Genomic DNA, 13,773 nt, shown 5'->3' on the forward strand with positions numbered 1-13,773 from the left:
CATTTTTTAAAACTTATGCATGCAAGTAAATAGAAGACGTGATCGACGTTACGAATTTTATTTGTTGTTTTTCTCTTCATTTTTAATATAAATAGTAATATTAAATGAATAGTAGACAGTATAAATATTAATGATATTTGATTAAATAATGATGAAAACTATAAAAGCTGCTGGAAAAAACGTGCTCATCTTATTTTACGCGTCTTTGCTTTTTCAACACTTACTGGTTTGGTTTCAATAATTACAATTGCACCACCATGAACCCTATTATTAATCTAGATTCGTGTTATTTATTGTATTTTCTGTCTTTATCTTTCTTTTTTGGGACCCACAAGCGTAGCACACCAATTAGGTAATATAAATGTTTAATTATTCGGCAACTTGCTTTCTCCAATTTACACCTTTGTGCAATAAGTACGGTAATCTCAAAAGTGAATGTCAAATTAACATTTGGTGACTGAATTCCTGACTGATTCTTATGTTACATACTTTACTTCAATGCTCGGTTTTCTGCTGCATATCACAATTGATAAAGATCTCGCAACATATTTTAAATCGTGCAAAAATTGTAAATGGTTGACTTGCTGTTTGGAAAAAGATTTATATGCCCATTAATTAATTCTTTTTTTTTCCGTTGCTCTAATTTTACAACATTTTCAAATTTATTTTACGTAAGCGTACATATATTTACAAATACTTTGCAAAATTCCTACCGCACTTTATTAGCTAAATATTATTTATCTTTTTTTTTTTACAAAAAAATTAACAAAACTATAGAGCAGCTCTACATTCGGATTACTTAGCAAATATTTGTTTATATTGAGTTTTCGCGAATCATAAAATTTTCGTACTAGAGCAATCCGTTTCGATTTTATCTGAACGCTGATTTACAAAAACTAAAACAACAATACCGTATTGTGTTAATCCTACAGTATAGAATCGTATAACCGCTATTTTTCGAAGCAAAAAGGGTTGATTAATGATCACTGAAAAGTGTAAATGAATCGTATAATTGGTCACTGCGTGGTTTTTTCCCTATTTTCGTCACACTCTTCAAATAACTAGATAAAGAGTGGAGTCTTAAAATCAAAGTTAAAAGCAGCATTTGTTATTAGTTGGTTATTGCAGTGCGTGGTGAATGTGCCCGAGCATTGTCGTATGCTTATACAATATCTATACTCCATATGCATAATAATTAATTCATAATAGGGCTCAAAAAGTTTTACGGTGAATTGCTCTACTCCCTTCTTCGTCGTATTCCCTCTTGCTCACCCACATCTTTTTAAATGTATCCAAAGAAGCTAAAATCGAACCTCCGATCCAAGTACTGTACAATCGTTCCTGTGGCGCTGATATCTGGAGTAAAAAAACGGTATTATAAATACTTTGTAAACATCAGTCGCTGAATCTTGTATGTAACAATAACATACCCTAATCTTGATATCCTTTGACGACAATTTACGAATTTCCGAAAGTAACCTATCACCAAATCCCTAAAAACAGCGACATTTTCATGTTAATAAAGAATTAATTCCATTAGGCTACAACATATTCTTAACTAACTTTCATATCTTATCATTTCAAACTTCTAAAACTCACTCGGAAAAGTGTTGATCCCCCAGATAATACAATGTTTTGATAAAGAACCTTCCTCAAGTCTAAATCTGACTTTTGGATTGAATACATTAGCACTTCGTGAAGCCCCTCGCATTCTTCGCCCACAAGGTCGGGTCTGAAAAGAACCTCAGGAGCTCTAAATCTAGCTGGTCCGATCTGAAAAAGAGGACACAAAAAAGAGACGAGTGTCGAATCTGTACACTGGCTTCTCTATCAAGTGAAATCGTCACTTGAATCTATATTCACCTCAAGATTACTTCCATCTGGTAAAGTGTACTGGAATTTTTCTGTCTCAACGGTCTCCTCTTTTTGTGGATTACTCGCAAGGTAGCATGCCCTTTCTTTGATAGTTCTAACAATCTCAAACTCTGCTGTAGTCTTGAAATTAATGCCTTCTTTGCGCAGGAGTAATCTAAGATACCTGCTAACGTCCCTACCAGCTATGTCAACCCTCATTATACTGTGCGGCATTGCGAATCCTTCGTATATTGGAACTGCATGAGTAACTCCGTCTCCCGCGTCTAAAACGACACCAGTTGTCCTTCCGGTGGCGTATCTGGGATATAAAATTGAACAACAGGTAAAGATAACTTGGTGACTAACATGATAAAGAAAACTTTACAATCATAATGGAGAAAAAGTGATTTGTACTTCTACTCACAAACTAAGTACAGCTTGCATAGAGACAAACAAAGCCGGGACGTTGAATGTTTCGAAGAATATTTCGGCAGCCTTTTCTCTGTTCTTTCGTGGGTTCAGGGGTGCCTCTGTTAGGAGAACGGGATGCTCTTCACTAAACGTCGCCAGTTGGTCTTTACTGTATACATACGACCAGATCCTTTCCATGTCGTTCCAATCCGTTACTATGCCATGTTCCATTGGATAGCTTAGCGACAACAATCCTCTGTGCTCTTCAGCTATGGGGCCAACAAAAAGATCCCCTTCCAAGGCTCCTGCCATAACTCGAACATGCTTCGGCCTCCCGATGCTATTTCAAGAATGATTTGTTTATTATTATTGTAGTCTGGTATTATTTGGGCGTTGTTAACGTCATGATTCAACCAGTGTCGCTGAATGTTAATTACGGTTTTACTATTCAAATCACGTAATCATGGAGCACACTTTTAAGAGGATGCTTTTAAATACGTTGAAAAGAAAAGTTCAAAATATTTTCATGAGATTTAAATTATTTTACGCCTCATATCATCGCACCATTCACAATCTTCACTATGCTACTCAGGATTCATAAAGTACGGTCTTGGGTATTTAACCACATGAGGTTTAGTGAAAATTACGCGATCAAAAAAAACCTGATCAAGAATGATTGCAATAATATCTCAGGATGGATTGGATTGACTACCATTTCCATATCATTCAAAGATGTTATATTTACGATGTGAGCTTAGCTGTTGAAATTAAGTGTAACCCCTTAAGATCATATATTGACTTTAACAAATGCGAAAAGTACAGATTCGGTAAGTAATCAATTACCACAAATTTAAATTCTTTAGTCATTCGAAGAGAAAAATTTGATACAACTCAAAGTCGTGTTCCTTTAAGATTTGGTTTCGTTTATTGGTCATTAACAACTGACCATGCTCATGTAGAAAAGAAACAGTAATTGTTCCAAAATTATTGATTCAAATGCATGATTATTCACCTGATTTTAATTATTATGGTCTCCAACTATTACGAGATTAAGGTTGGTGACATTAACCCAACGAAATAATGTAAAAATATTACGATATTGCAAATTCAAGACGATTTTTAACTGGGTCACATTTTTCGAGTAAAAACGTTATTTTGACACAGATGTGTCGCAGCATTTTCAACTATATTTCCTCCGTTCATTAAACAGATTTTCTTTTCAAGCTTAGATGTTTCAATAATTGAAATAAACCTGACTGTCAAATTGAAATCTAGCAACAACTAGAAATTATTATGACAAATTATACAACTATTATGAAATGCTGGAGATCAATTATACTAAATATCAAATATACTAAAATAAGCTTTAGAAAGGCAATAGTTCGGCGTTTTCACCATGTGTCAAAGTCAATTGGTACTGACACTTCTAACATAATAGAAATTTGGGAAAATTAAGAGCGATGCTTAGGGCTCTTAGGTTTAGAGAAGATTGTAAGACTTATTTCAAAATCCATCCTGCGCGGTTCGAGATAAAGGTAAACATATAATCTCAGTGATAAATCCTTTCGCTAGTAATCCGCCGGTTTTCGAAATATCATGGAAGTACTTACTAATTTGGGAATCTGCATTTTGGAACTTGACCACCGGCGAATCCAGCTTTAATCACTCCAGAACCCTGCAGCAATAGTTTACGGATAAATGGATGTGATATTTATTATTGATTGTATCCGCAATATCATTTGTTAGAATGCATGCAAATTGCGAGTAAAATGAATGAGGCTAGAACGACGAATGGCCTTAAATTCGCAATCAATTATGGGAAAAATTTGATCGAAGAAATTTATTGAGCAATCGTTTCTGTGTGTGAAAAATCTGTGACACTAAAAATTCAAATGACATCCGTGACAGTTTCTTATTTTCAATCATCTTATCTAACGGGGAGTTGTGAATCATTTCAGTGGCACAAACTGCCGACAATATGGCGGAACTGACTTTGACATGTCAGAATAAAAAATCGAATACACTCGAACAGTTAATTCGACGATAATCCTATTGCACTTACATTGTCTATAACAACCGGCTGATTAACAATAACATCATACGGTTCCATTTCAACCCCTTGGTTCTTTTAACTACCCTAAGTTACAGTTAGTTTCACTTTAGCCTCAACTGTCGCACACCTTTTTTCAGGTGAGCTCTGAAGGAAGCGGCTGGTCGAAAATATTAGCGATTAATCCCCTCTCGAACGATATCATTCGACAGTTCGAGAATAGGCAGTCGATATTTTGTGCGCGATTATCCAAACTCCGAGTAGATTCTTCCCAACGTCGACGCCTGTAGCTTTTTTTTCTCGATTTTTCAAAATATTTTCTAACCAAAAGTAATGATTCGATTGGATAAAACAAAATTATCGTTCTAAATTATGAATGTGATTCGCGGTCGTTAAAATTGGAATTTTATATTGATTCTCATCAACGTTGCGGTAAATATGAAATAATAGAAACAGTTTGAGATTTGAATTCGAGCATTTCCACGTATTCCAATATCGTATTAAAATGGAGCATGACTTCTCAGTTTTTTCACAATTGAGGATTTCGAAATAGCAATTGTTTAGATAATATTAAATTAGTTAGTTGGATTAATTAAACTATGTTTTAATTACTAATTATACCCCACTATAACTGGAAAAACATGTTTGATAAATCAAGGGCAAAAATTTTCGGTAAAAATGTTTTCGTCGTTAAAAATACGTAGATTTCATGCAATATCGACGAAGCTCCGATTCTAGTCAGCCCGCTGACGTTTGCGCTTGTTCATTTGTATTTCTCACCTAGGAGGAAGGAATAAGAAATGAGTGCATAGACGGGATTTGAAAAATAAGAATTTTATTACAACCGAATAATAATGTAAGAGTATAGTATGAGAATAGTAAAATTGGCGTAGATATAAATATAGCTCGCGCTACTAGAAGGTTTAACAACTCACAGCCAGGATTTTTTAAAGTACTCCTTGTTTATACGTATGTCTATGTACAAGATTAAAGTATGTATAATGTATAAGATTTACGAAGACATGGTGTCAACAATATATGCTTTTAAACATCTAAACTTCGTTTAAAACGAAGTAGAGTTATCCTATGATTGTGGGCTGACTACTCGTCATCAGCAGAGAAACAGAGAGAGTAATAGAAAATAATGAATTGTGAGCTATTTCTAGCCGAATTATTTTGATTATCAACCAATTGCCACATTTAAAAAAAACCATTCTACTTGACTGGTTTACTGGCGAGTATTGGTTTGTAACCAAAATTCCCCACACTGCAAAAACAATTACGACCTAATACAACGTGGCAATATCTTCCCATCCACATAAATAACACTAGTCATTCACTGAACCTCTACATATACAAAGATCTATACGTTATTTTTTGACATTGATAATATGCCACTATATTAATCATTTTACTTTACTGCAAGTCTTTTGTGTGTTTGGTTCTATCTCTGTTACGGAGCAAATAATAATAACATTCTAGTACAACTCCCCCATAAGTAAAACAGTTAGAGAAGTCCAACCTGTGAACGGATGACTTCCTTTACCCTCTCCGTGAACATCCCCATAATTTTCCCACAAGTAACCGGAACGTTTGTACTGTGAAATAACATTTCTTATCAAATTTTTACGCAACTCATGGTATACTCTGCGCGCCTCAACCTGCGAAGGTCCTTCGTACTTAGAATAGTGATGCAAAGCTCTAACAACAAGGTAATTAATGTTCATCCATATCGCACCCCTCCAGTATGGAGGATCATGTTCGGTGTTCCTAGCCATATACAGAGGAGCATTCCGGGCGAGCGATCTTAGTCCGTAATTGGTCCAAAGTAATTCCGGGTCCGTTAAATCATTCAAAATTTTATTCAACTGGGGTGAATTTGGTTCTATCAAATGCAGGATGAATGGGAAAAGAGAAACGTATCCAAATGTCGAATCGACGTAGCGCAACGTTGGATCTTCCAAAACTACCCTCACCATTTCAGACGTGGGTGCATGAGATCGTGGGGGTGATTTTGGCCTTCGCAAGACAACTTTATCCGTGTGTAAGCCATAGTCAGAGTAACGTTGCCTACTGGGTGACCAGTGCAATTTATTCAATAGCTCGTTATTTGACAAGTAATTGAAGGTATCAGCATACTTGCATCCTGGTCTTTTGAGGACTTCAGATATTTGGGACATTATGTGGGCCGCAAAGGCGATCCAGCATCTCAGATCTACATGGCGCTCGTCAATGTTTGGGTGCGATGCTCTTGGGAAGTCATCGAGCCCTGAAGTCAAGGTTTTGGGATTGATTTCACGAATCGCGGTCGGATCCCTGCCACGCCATCGATATGTTCCTGGCAGATCTCCTATCTGTGTTGTATTGTACCATTCGAACCAGGTCTGTAGCCTGGGATACAACCTCTCCAATTGGCGGAGGTGCCTGTCGCTCAAATTCTCGTTGTAACGATTCAGAATCGATTGTAGCGTAAGGAAGAAAGTAGGTGGGTTCGCGTTTGTATTTATTTGGGTGACAAACTCCTCTGGAACTTTGGCAAGCGCCTCTTGACCCAGAATCATCTCCCTTGGTATCCATCCTTCTACATTCATCAAGTCAAACCAGTGGGAAATAATGTCTAGCTGTATGTCCAGATCCCATGTTGATATGAGTAATCCATGGAATCCCTCGTCCCACAGAAATCCTCTGGGAAAAAAACTTCGACTCGGCACTCCGGTGTACAAAGATCCCCTCCAGTATGGAACAGGAACTTTGGTGTATTCACTCTGGACCTGCGGACTGCCGTAAAAGTATCCAATCGAGCCGATCATGTTAGAGAACGCCATTTTGGCAAAACTGATCTCGTCCTCTTTGAATTGTTTCGATTTCAAACTAAACACTCTTTCAAATTTGTCACTGAACTTTTGTCTCCAATTTCGTAATGCCAAATCGTAAGTTGCCCCAACTAATCTCTCACCGCGGTCAATAAAGGTACCGGATTCAAATGAGACTTCAAATTCGAACGGGATCTTAGCTGTAATTTGTGTAACGATGAAATTCGGCTGTATTCCTTTACCCTCAACATCCAACGGCATCTGTTCTCCACCCAAAACTATGTACTTTTTGGAACTCCCTTTGTGAGGTGACAGTCTCAAATTGTTCAATACAGTCTCTTTCAGGAGGTGCAAACCTGGCGCCACCGTAACCAGAAACGAATGCTCGATTACCGTCCCAGTTATGGGAGTCATATCCAACTTGAAAGATCCTAGACCTTCTGTGTTACCCTCGACTCCGGTCAATTTCTCATCACCCCCCACAACAGACCTGATCCAGCCCTTAGTCTTATCCTCAATTGCCGTATAAAACAGCAGAGAAATTTCCTCTCCAATTCTTTCTTTATTTTCCGAAGATACTCCAATCCTTGCTGTCCAATCACCACCGTGATTTCCACCAAATTTTTTTACAAACGTAGTCCGTATTACTGCTCCGCCATCAACTATCTCTTGTACTCCAAAGTTTTTACCGTCATGTTCCAGCCAAGCGTATCTAGCATTTTGGAAAAAAATATTTGTACTTTTATTTAGGTATTGTGTGCAAAAAGAGTTGGGGTGTTCTTTTTTGATAATTTCATCTATTGCTCTTTTCTATTATCATTGCAATAATTGATTAAAATTCACGAGTACAAAGTGAAATGCGTTTAACTCGAATATGGGAAAATAAAATAAATAATCTTCAAACACTTTGTTAGCATGCAAAGACCTAATTAATATTATATAATTACTTGGTACGAAAACATCACTTTGCATTGCTTGAAAAATGTAGCAAAACTATCGATTTTCGAGAGATTCTTATCAAAACGGCCATTTTTTCAAGGCAATTATCATTTTATTTAACAAATTCATTGTCTTCTGAAATCTGAATTGCTGACTTTGCCTAAACATAAAGTGATTAGGATCGAGAGAACGGAGGTAACAAACAACGATTTTACCTATCCAGCTTATCCCCTTGTTCGCACCAGTGTCTGAACCCTTCACCACCTTGCCTCAAATGGCGTGGAAAGTACCACATCAAACCAGTGACCAAGGAATAAGGATCTCTTGTTTTCAATCCGAAATAAACTCCAGGTCTATAGGTCCCCCAGTATTTGTCCGGAGCATCGAGCCCAGTTTCAGTGACAAGCTATATAATAAAACAAAAATATGTAGAGATACTGTAAGGCTGATCCATATGCGATTTTGTCATTACATTTTTTCTCAGAGCCTTCAACGGCGACTATAGAATAACAGAGAATCGCTACCTTCTCCGTATCAAACGGTGTATTCACACGAGTCTCCAAGTAGCCCTTATAGCTGAACCAGGCAGCTACAGCTATGCAGGTAGCAGTTAATATCGTGTTCAGCATTGGTATTTTTGTCGAATATTCCTTTTTAGACTCGCCACTGGTCGTTGACTTTGGCTTTGGCTTCACAAGCTTTTCATGATTCTTAATCTTAGCCATATTAACCTGTTGAGAGAAGCAGTGCTTTTAAATGCGTTAAAGAGAGTATTATGTGGCCGCTAATTTGGTTTGAAGGAAAAAAAATCGAATTTTGATAAAAAGTTCAGAAACAACGAGCATACATTCTAACTCGGATACTCCATATTGAAAAGAATATAAGAGAGTGTCATTGTTTTCTCAAAAAATGTTATCTTCTACCTGTACTTTTTTTAGCCGACTTGAAGCATACAAAAAAAAAGGTTACAGCTTCAAGTATTCAGAGTATGAATTATGAGTTATGGAATGCAATTCAGGAGATAAACAGACCGTTACATTTTCAAATATTTCAACAGATCTTAGATATACTCACGTCGCTCTCCCTAAACCCCTCTCCCCTCGATAGCCGAACTTTATTCACTTCTCTTATCAAATGCTCTCAAAATATCCACGTCTCACCCGCCATTTCTCAACGCGTGTCGTGATTGTTGATCGGGTTGCCTGACACGCGGCGACAAGGCGCAAACGTGATTGCGTATCGTTCATTTTCTCTACTCATACTTTCATCTTTAAAATGCGATACTCAACAGACGGATCACGCGGAACTGAGATTTCCTCTTGTTCTTTAAATTTTTTCGCCGAGGCACTGAAACTACTTTCATCCGTTTCAGCTGTTTTTGGATTAAAAACATTTTTGCGCTTTTTTGTTCTCGACTTACCTATGTTAAGAGATTTTCTCATTTCTCTAGAACACTTTATTTTCACGAAAAAATTACAAAAAAAAATTTGAACGAACTCACAAGTTTACTGCTTGGCTTAGCTGCTTATACTGACTACCACTCTTAAATATTTTCCAGTTTGGGGTGAGAAAAATAAAAATTTACCTTTCAGGTATAAAAAAAACAATAACACACTGTTGCTTTACGCATCTAAATATATTAGAAGGGAACATTTATAATAGGCAGGTGCATAAAAGGGACAGCGTTCCAAGTAAGCGCTTCCGCTCCGGCCTTGTACTTTCAAGCACTCTGAAACGCCTTTTCAAATTTGCGTGTAGCTTCGAAAATATTCACCGGAACGATATGGAATTTTCTGTGCGTTTTCTTAAATATATGTACATTAAGAAAATAAAATAAAACAAAAATCGATTTTTTGAAAATTCTAACTGTATATAACAACTTAACGTCATTAAGCCGCGGTCTTTTGGCTTCTGTGTAATCTGGAAAACTGGCTACAATTATTTGATTCGCTGCTTACGGAACCATAAAAATAGTTCTAAAATACTGGATTGACTTGTTTTCAAAAAACCCTGTAGTATACCGGGATTATGATTATTATTTTCGACGATTTGAAAATCGGTAATCGTCATGGAAACATACATATATAGGTAGATGTTCAGTAAAAGTTTGTTCACGCCGACATCAGATGCACTTTTTTTGAATATTATTGGCTGTTTTGTAATGTAAATTGATTCAAATATACGATGCGAAGTAGAATTGAATACACTTTTACCATCGACAAATTTTTGGTTTGCGGGTTACGTTTTCAAGGAAATTATTATTCAAAATCTACTATCAAACTTCTCGTTCTTAGGTAATAAATAAAACTTATTACATGCAGACGTTACCTAAATTTCGCAATTTCGTTAAAATATAAATCTTGAGAAACTATATGTATTATACGTATAGGTATGTATTATAGTAATACGTATTTTCCGTGAAAGTTGGAATAATTCTTTCTGAAAATCAGGGTGTAGTTTGAAAACGATATGTGAATCTTTTACTTAACATTTTCTCTATATTTATTTATATCCAATATTTGTGTATTTTACAAATAAAGCACTAGATTTTACACAATAATTATAGGTATATTTGGGGAAGAGCATCGTACATTCTTATCAGATTGTTGATTTCTTATTCCTTCCTTTCCTACCTCCTCCTTTTCTTCAATACGAATTAAATTTTTTTTTTCCACGTAATAACATTTTGTTTAATTGGTATTATTATTATATAAATTTACACGCCTGTTGGTATAATGATGTCGTAAATGTGTGTGCTCCGTGCCTTATGCGTAAGAGACGTATCTTATTACGCTATATTATACTCTCTTAACTTTAAATGTTTAAAAAGATCGTTGAAACAATGTATATATAATACCGTATGTATGTACAATATATTGCAAAATACATAATACCGTCATACGGAGGATCAGTTTTCCCTTGCGTATTGCGCCATAAGTGTTAAATGATGCGTGTGTGTCCGACTGCTTGCAATTAGCATTCCACCACCTCATATCATATTTCATCAATAGTGGTGGGAAAATTTTCAAATTCCACATATCTAACCGGGAGAAAATTCATGCTGCGTATCGAACTGAATAATATATTACTTCGTTCAAATTTAATACGGCAAATATACAGACAAAAGGCTTAAATTTCGTCGCATGTGTAATAGCGTGAAGAAATTTTTGAAATTGGTAACGTAATACACAGTATACATTATTATTAATAATAATAATAATAATAATAACAACAACAACAACAGTTTGTCATCCGTTAAGTGCAGTATGCCAAAAAAAAGGCCGCAATTTGTTATTCCCTTTTCTTCGCTTTGTCATAGAAAAGAGAAATGATAAAAATTAACTGCAAGCTAATATACTAATTATATTAATCATATCAACGTTTAGTAGAACTCAACTTTTTGTTGTACATTCGCGAGAGCAATAAAATTCTATAGTAAAAATTAGGTCCATTGATATATCGTTGTATGATGAAATATGCAAAGCAATAATTTAACGTCTTCAAAAATTATTATCTCTTTGTGAGTAAAATTCAAAGTGAAAGAAAATATTATTTACATAGGAATTATTATGTCTCTGGTGTCTTTTTCGTGTAAAATTGTGTATGGATTCGGATATAAAATGAAGAAAATGCTATTGAAAGGTAAAAAATTGCATCAACATTGCGTATGCTTCTATATATACATTTCAACATGCTTCTTCATTTTTGCATTCTGAATCTGTACGTAATTTTAACCTCTGTTATTCGGACACCAGCTACATAAAGTCTTCGATTATACCTAATATTCATTATATCAATAAATAATCGATAACATTATTATATATATATAATAATTTAGGGTGGTCCTTAAAAAGGTCAATTGTAAATTTCGACATGTGCGCCCCCCAAATCGGCTCCAGATAATTTAAAAATAATTTCCCGATTTTTTCAGATTTTTATCTCAACTCTAAGCCGTGCTCCAAAGAGGGTGGATTCCATTCAACCCTTTCAAGGGCACTCAAATTTACCAAACGGATTAACATAAAACCCCCCATGGTATAGGCAGGTTTATTGAATCTCTGATTACGAAACTGAACTCAAAATTAAAATATTCAAACTGGTGGATCCAATATGGCAATATCAAGTGACTTTTGAGATCAGATTCGTAATCAGCGACACAAAAAACCCACCTTACACCAAATTTCATCTAAATCCGTTCGGTATATTTAATGTGGAAATCCAAGCTCCTTGGGGCACGGGTTAAAGTCAAGATAAAAATCTGCAAAAATTAGGGAATTATTTTTGAATTATTTGGAGCCGATTTCGGGGGCGCGCCGGTCGATATTCGAAAATTACCTATTTAAGGACCATCCTCATGTGTATATATATTATATATTTATATATATCGAGACAAAGATCAAAGATATGTATATAAATGTAGATCTTATTGACTTGCAAGCGTAAGTAAGTTTTACGTGAAAACCACGTGAAACTGATTAATTTTTTCAGCATTAGTGCTATAACTCACTTCAACTAAAAAAATCAGTGAATTTCACGCGGTTTTCACGTGCAATGCATGGAAGTTGATAATATTTGCATTTATAAATCTTTGGTCGTTATCTCGATGATATGAAGATGTTGCACAGTGCATAAACAATCATTTGCAAGACCTACGTAGGAACGGAGAAAAATTACTCCAGACTTTCACTATCGCAATATGAACTACAAAAATTTATAATTGATTACAGGCAGTTGAATTATGTATGCTAAGCGGCGCTTTATTCATTATTTTTTTTTGTCTTTTTATCAACTTTGATTAATAAAATTCGGAGCCAACGTAACTTTAATGAGTATTTTTCAACATGATCAGCATCGATATCTAACAATATGTAATATAATTTATCTATAAATAACAAATTCAATAACTAGGGCATACGAATAATTTGTCGAATACTCCTTGCAAAATTTTCAGAATGTGGATATCGTAACTCGTAGTTTAGACACAATAATTTGCAATCTATTTTCCATTCAATACTCGGTTCAATTGCAATATCCAGATTCGATTGCACAACTGTTAATCACATGTCGTGAGATCATTTCATAACGGTAAACGAGCACTCGGAAAACTGCATTCTAACAATATTTATGTCTAAATCTACAATATATGAGATGCGTGTTATTGGACTATACCTAATTCATTTCAACTTTGTCAAAGGTACTGTTAATGACAACGATGTATGTCGTATATTAAGACAAAGCCAAAATGAATGCAAGGATATTAAAATTACTCTCACCATCTTATGCTACATAATGCGGATCTTACAATAAGTATCGAGAACAGACTAGAAGATGAAAACAAAAAAAACAATTGTCACGATAAAAAAAAAAAAAAAAACTCAACACTTTTGTGTTCCGAGATGTTAATTTAAAAACGTGCTACAAGCTAACGCCTAATAACTATTTCTTACGTGACGTAGTTGTGTGTTCGTATTCATAGTGCAATGTATAGTAATTATTATCTACTTGTCGAAATTACTTAAATTCTCTTCTAAATAATTCATATAACTAAGAGGCGTCAAAGGGAAAGCTCCAATTCCCCTTTGAAATTTTGAAAAAATTTTCTGACGCCTCTTAATTTCACAGTTAGTAATATATCTTTCGGTAATTATTATCTTATTATTCAGTTGTATAGATCTTTACTACAAAGTGACGACTGCTTCACCACTG

General features: G+C 35.3%; 2 protein-coding genes across 3 annotated transcripts; both read right to left on the reverse strand.

The window, feature by feature from the left end:
* Positions 1 to 42: 42 nt before the first annotated feature.
* LOC124215210 (Actin-related protein 1) lies at positions 43 to 4,468 on the reverse strand. Its single transcript, XM_046618305.1, has 7 exons — positions 4,328 to 4,468; positions 3,876 to 3,940; positions 2,279 to 2,605; positions 1,864 to 2,173; positions 1,600 to 1,773; positions 1,431 to 1,493; positions 43 to 1,356 (listed from the first exon to the last, which is right to left on the reverse strand). Exons 1-7 carry the CDS (start codon positions 4,373 to 4,375, stop codon positions 1,213 to 1,215), a joined length of 1,131 nt encoding a protein of 376 aa, XP_046474261.1. The 5' UTR covers positions 4,376 to 4,468; the 3' UTR covers positions 43 to 1,212.
* Positions 4,469 to 5,133: 665 nt separating this feature from the next.
* Positions 5,134 to 9,240, reverse strand: GCS1 (mannosyl-oligosaccharide glucosidase). 2 transcript variants are annotated; one of them, XM_046616533.2, is made up of 4 exons: positions 9,142 to 9,240; positions 8,592 to 8,798; positions 8,283 to 8,473; positions 5,134 to 7,840 (listed from the first exon to the last, which is right to left on the reverse strand). In XM_046616533.2, the coding sequence occupies exons 2-4, from the start codon at positions 8,790 to 8,792 to the stop codon at positions 5,794 to 5,796; spliced, it is 2,439 nt and encodes an 812-aa protein (XP_046472489.1). In that variant the 5' UTR covers positions 8,793 to 8,798; positions 9,142 to 9,240; the 3' UTR covers positions 5,134 to 5,793. The 2 variants fall into 2 exon arrangements, with proteins under 2 accessions (XP_046472489.1, XP_068990560.1); XM_069134459.1 differs by lacking the exon at positions 9,142 to 9,240 and adding an exon at positions 8,991 to 9,121.
* Positions 9,241 to 13,773: the final 4,533 nt, after the last annotated feature.

Source organism: Neodiprion pinetum, chromosome 3 (genome assembly GCF_021155775.2).
Source record: "Neodiprion pinetum isolate iyNeoPine1 chromosome 3, iyNeoPine1.2, whole genome shotgun sequence".
Classification (NCBI taxonomy): Eukaryota; Metazoa; Arthropoda; class Insecta; order Hymenoptera; family Diprionidae; genus Neodiprion; species Neodiprion pinetum.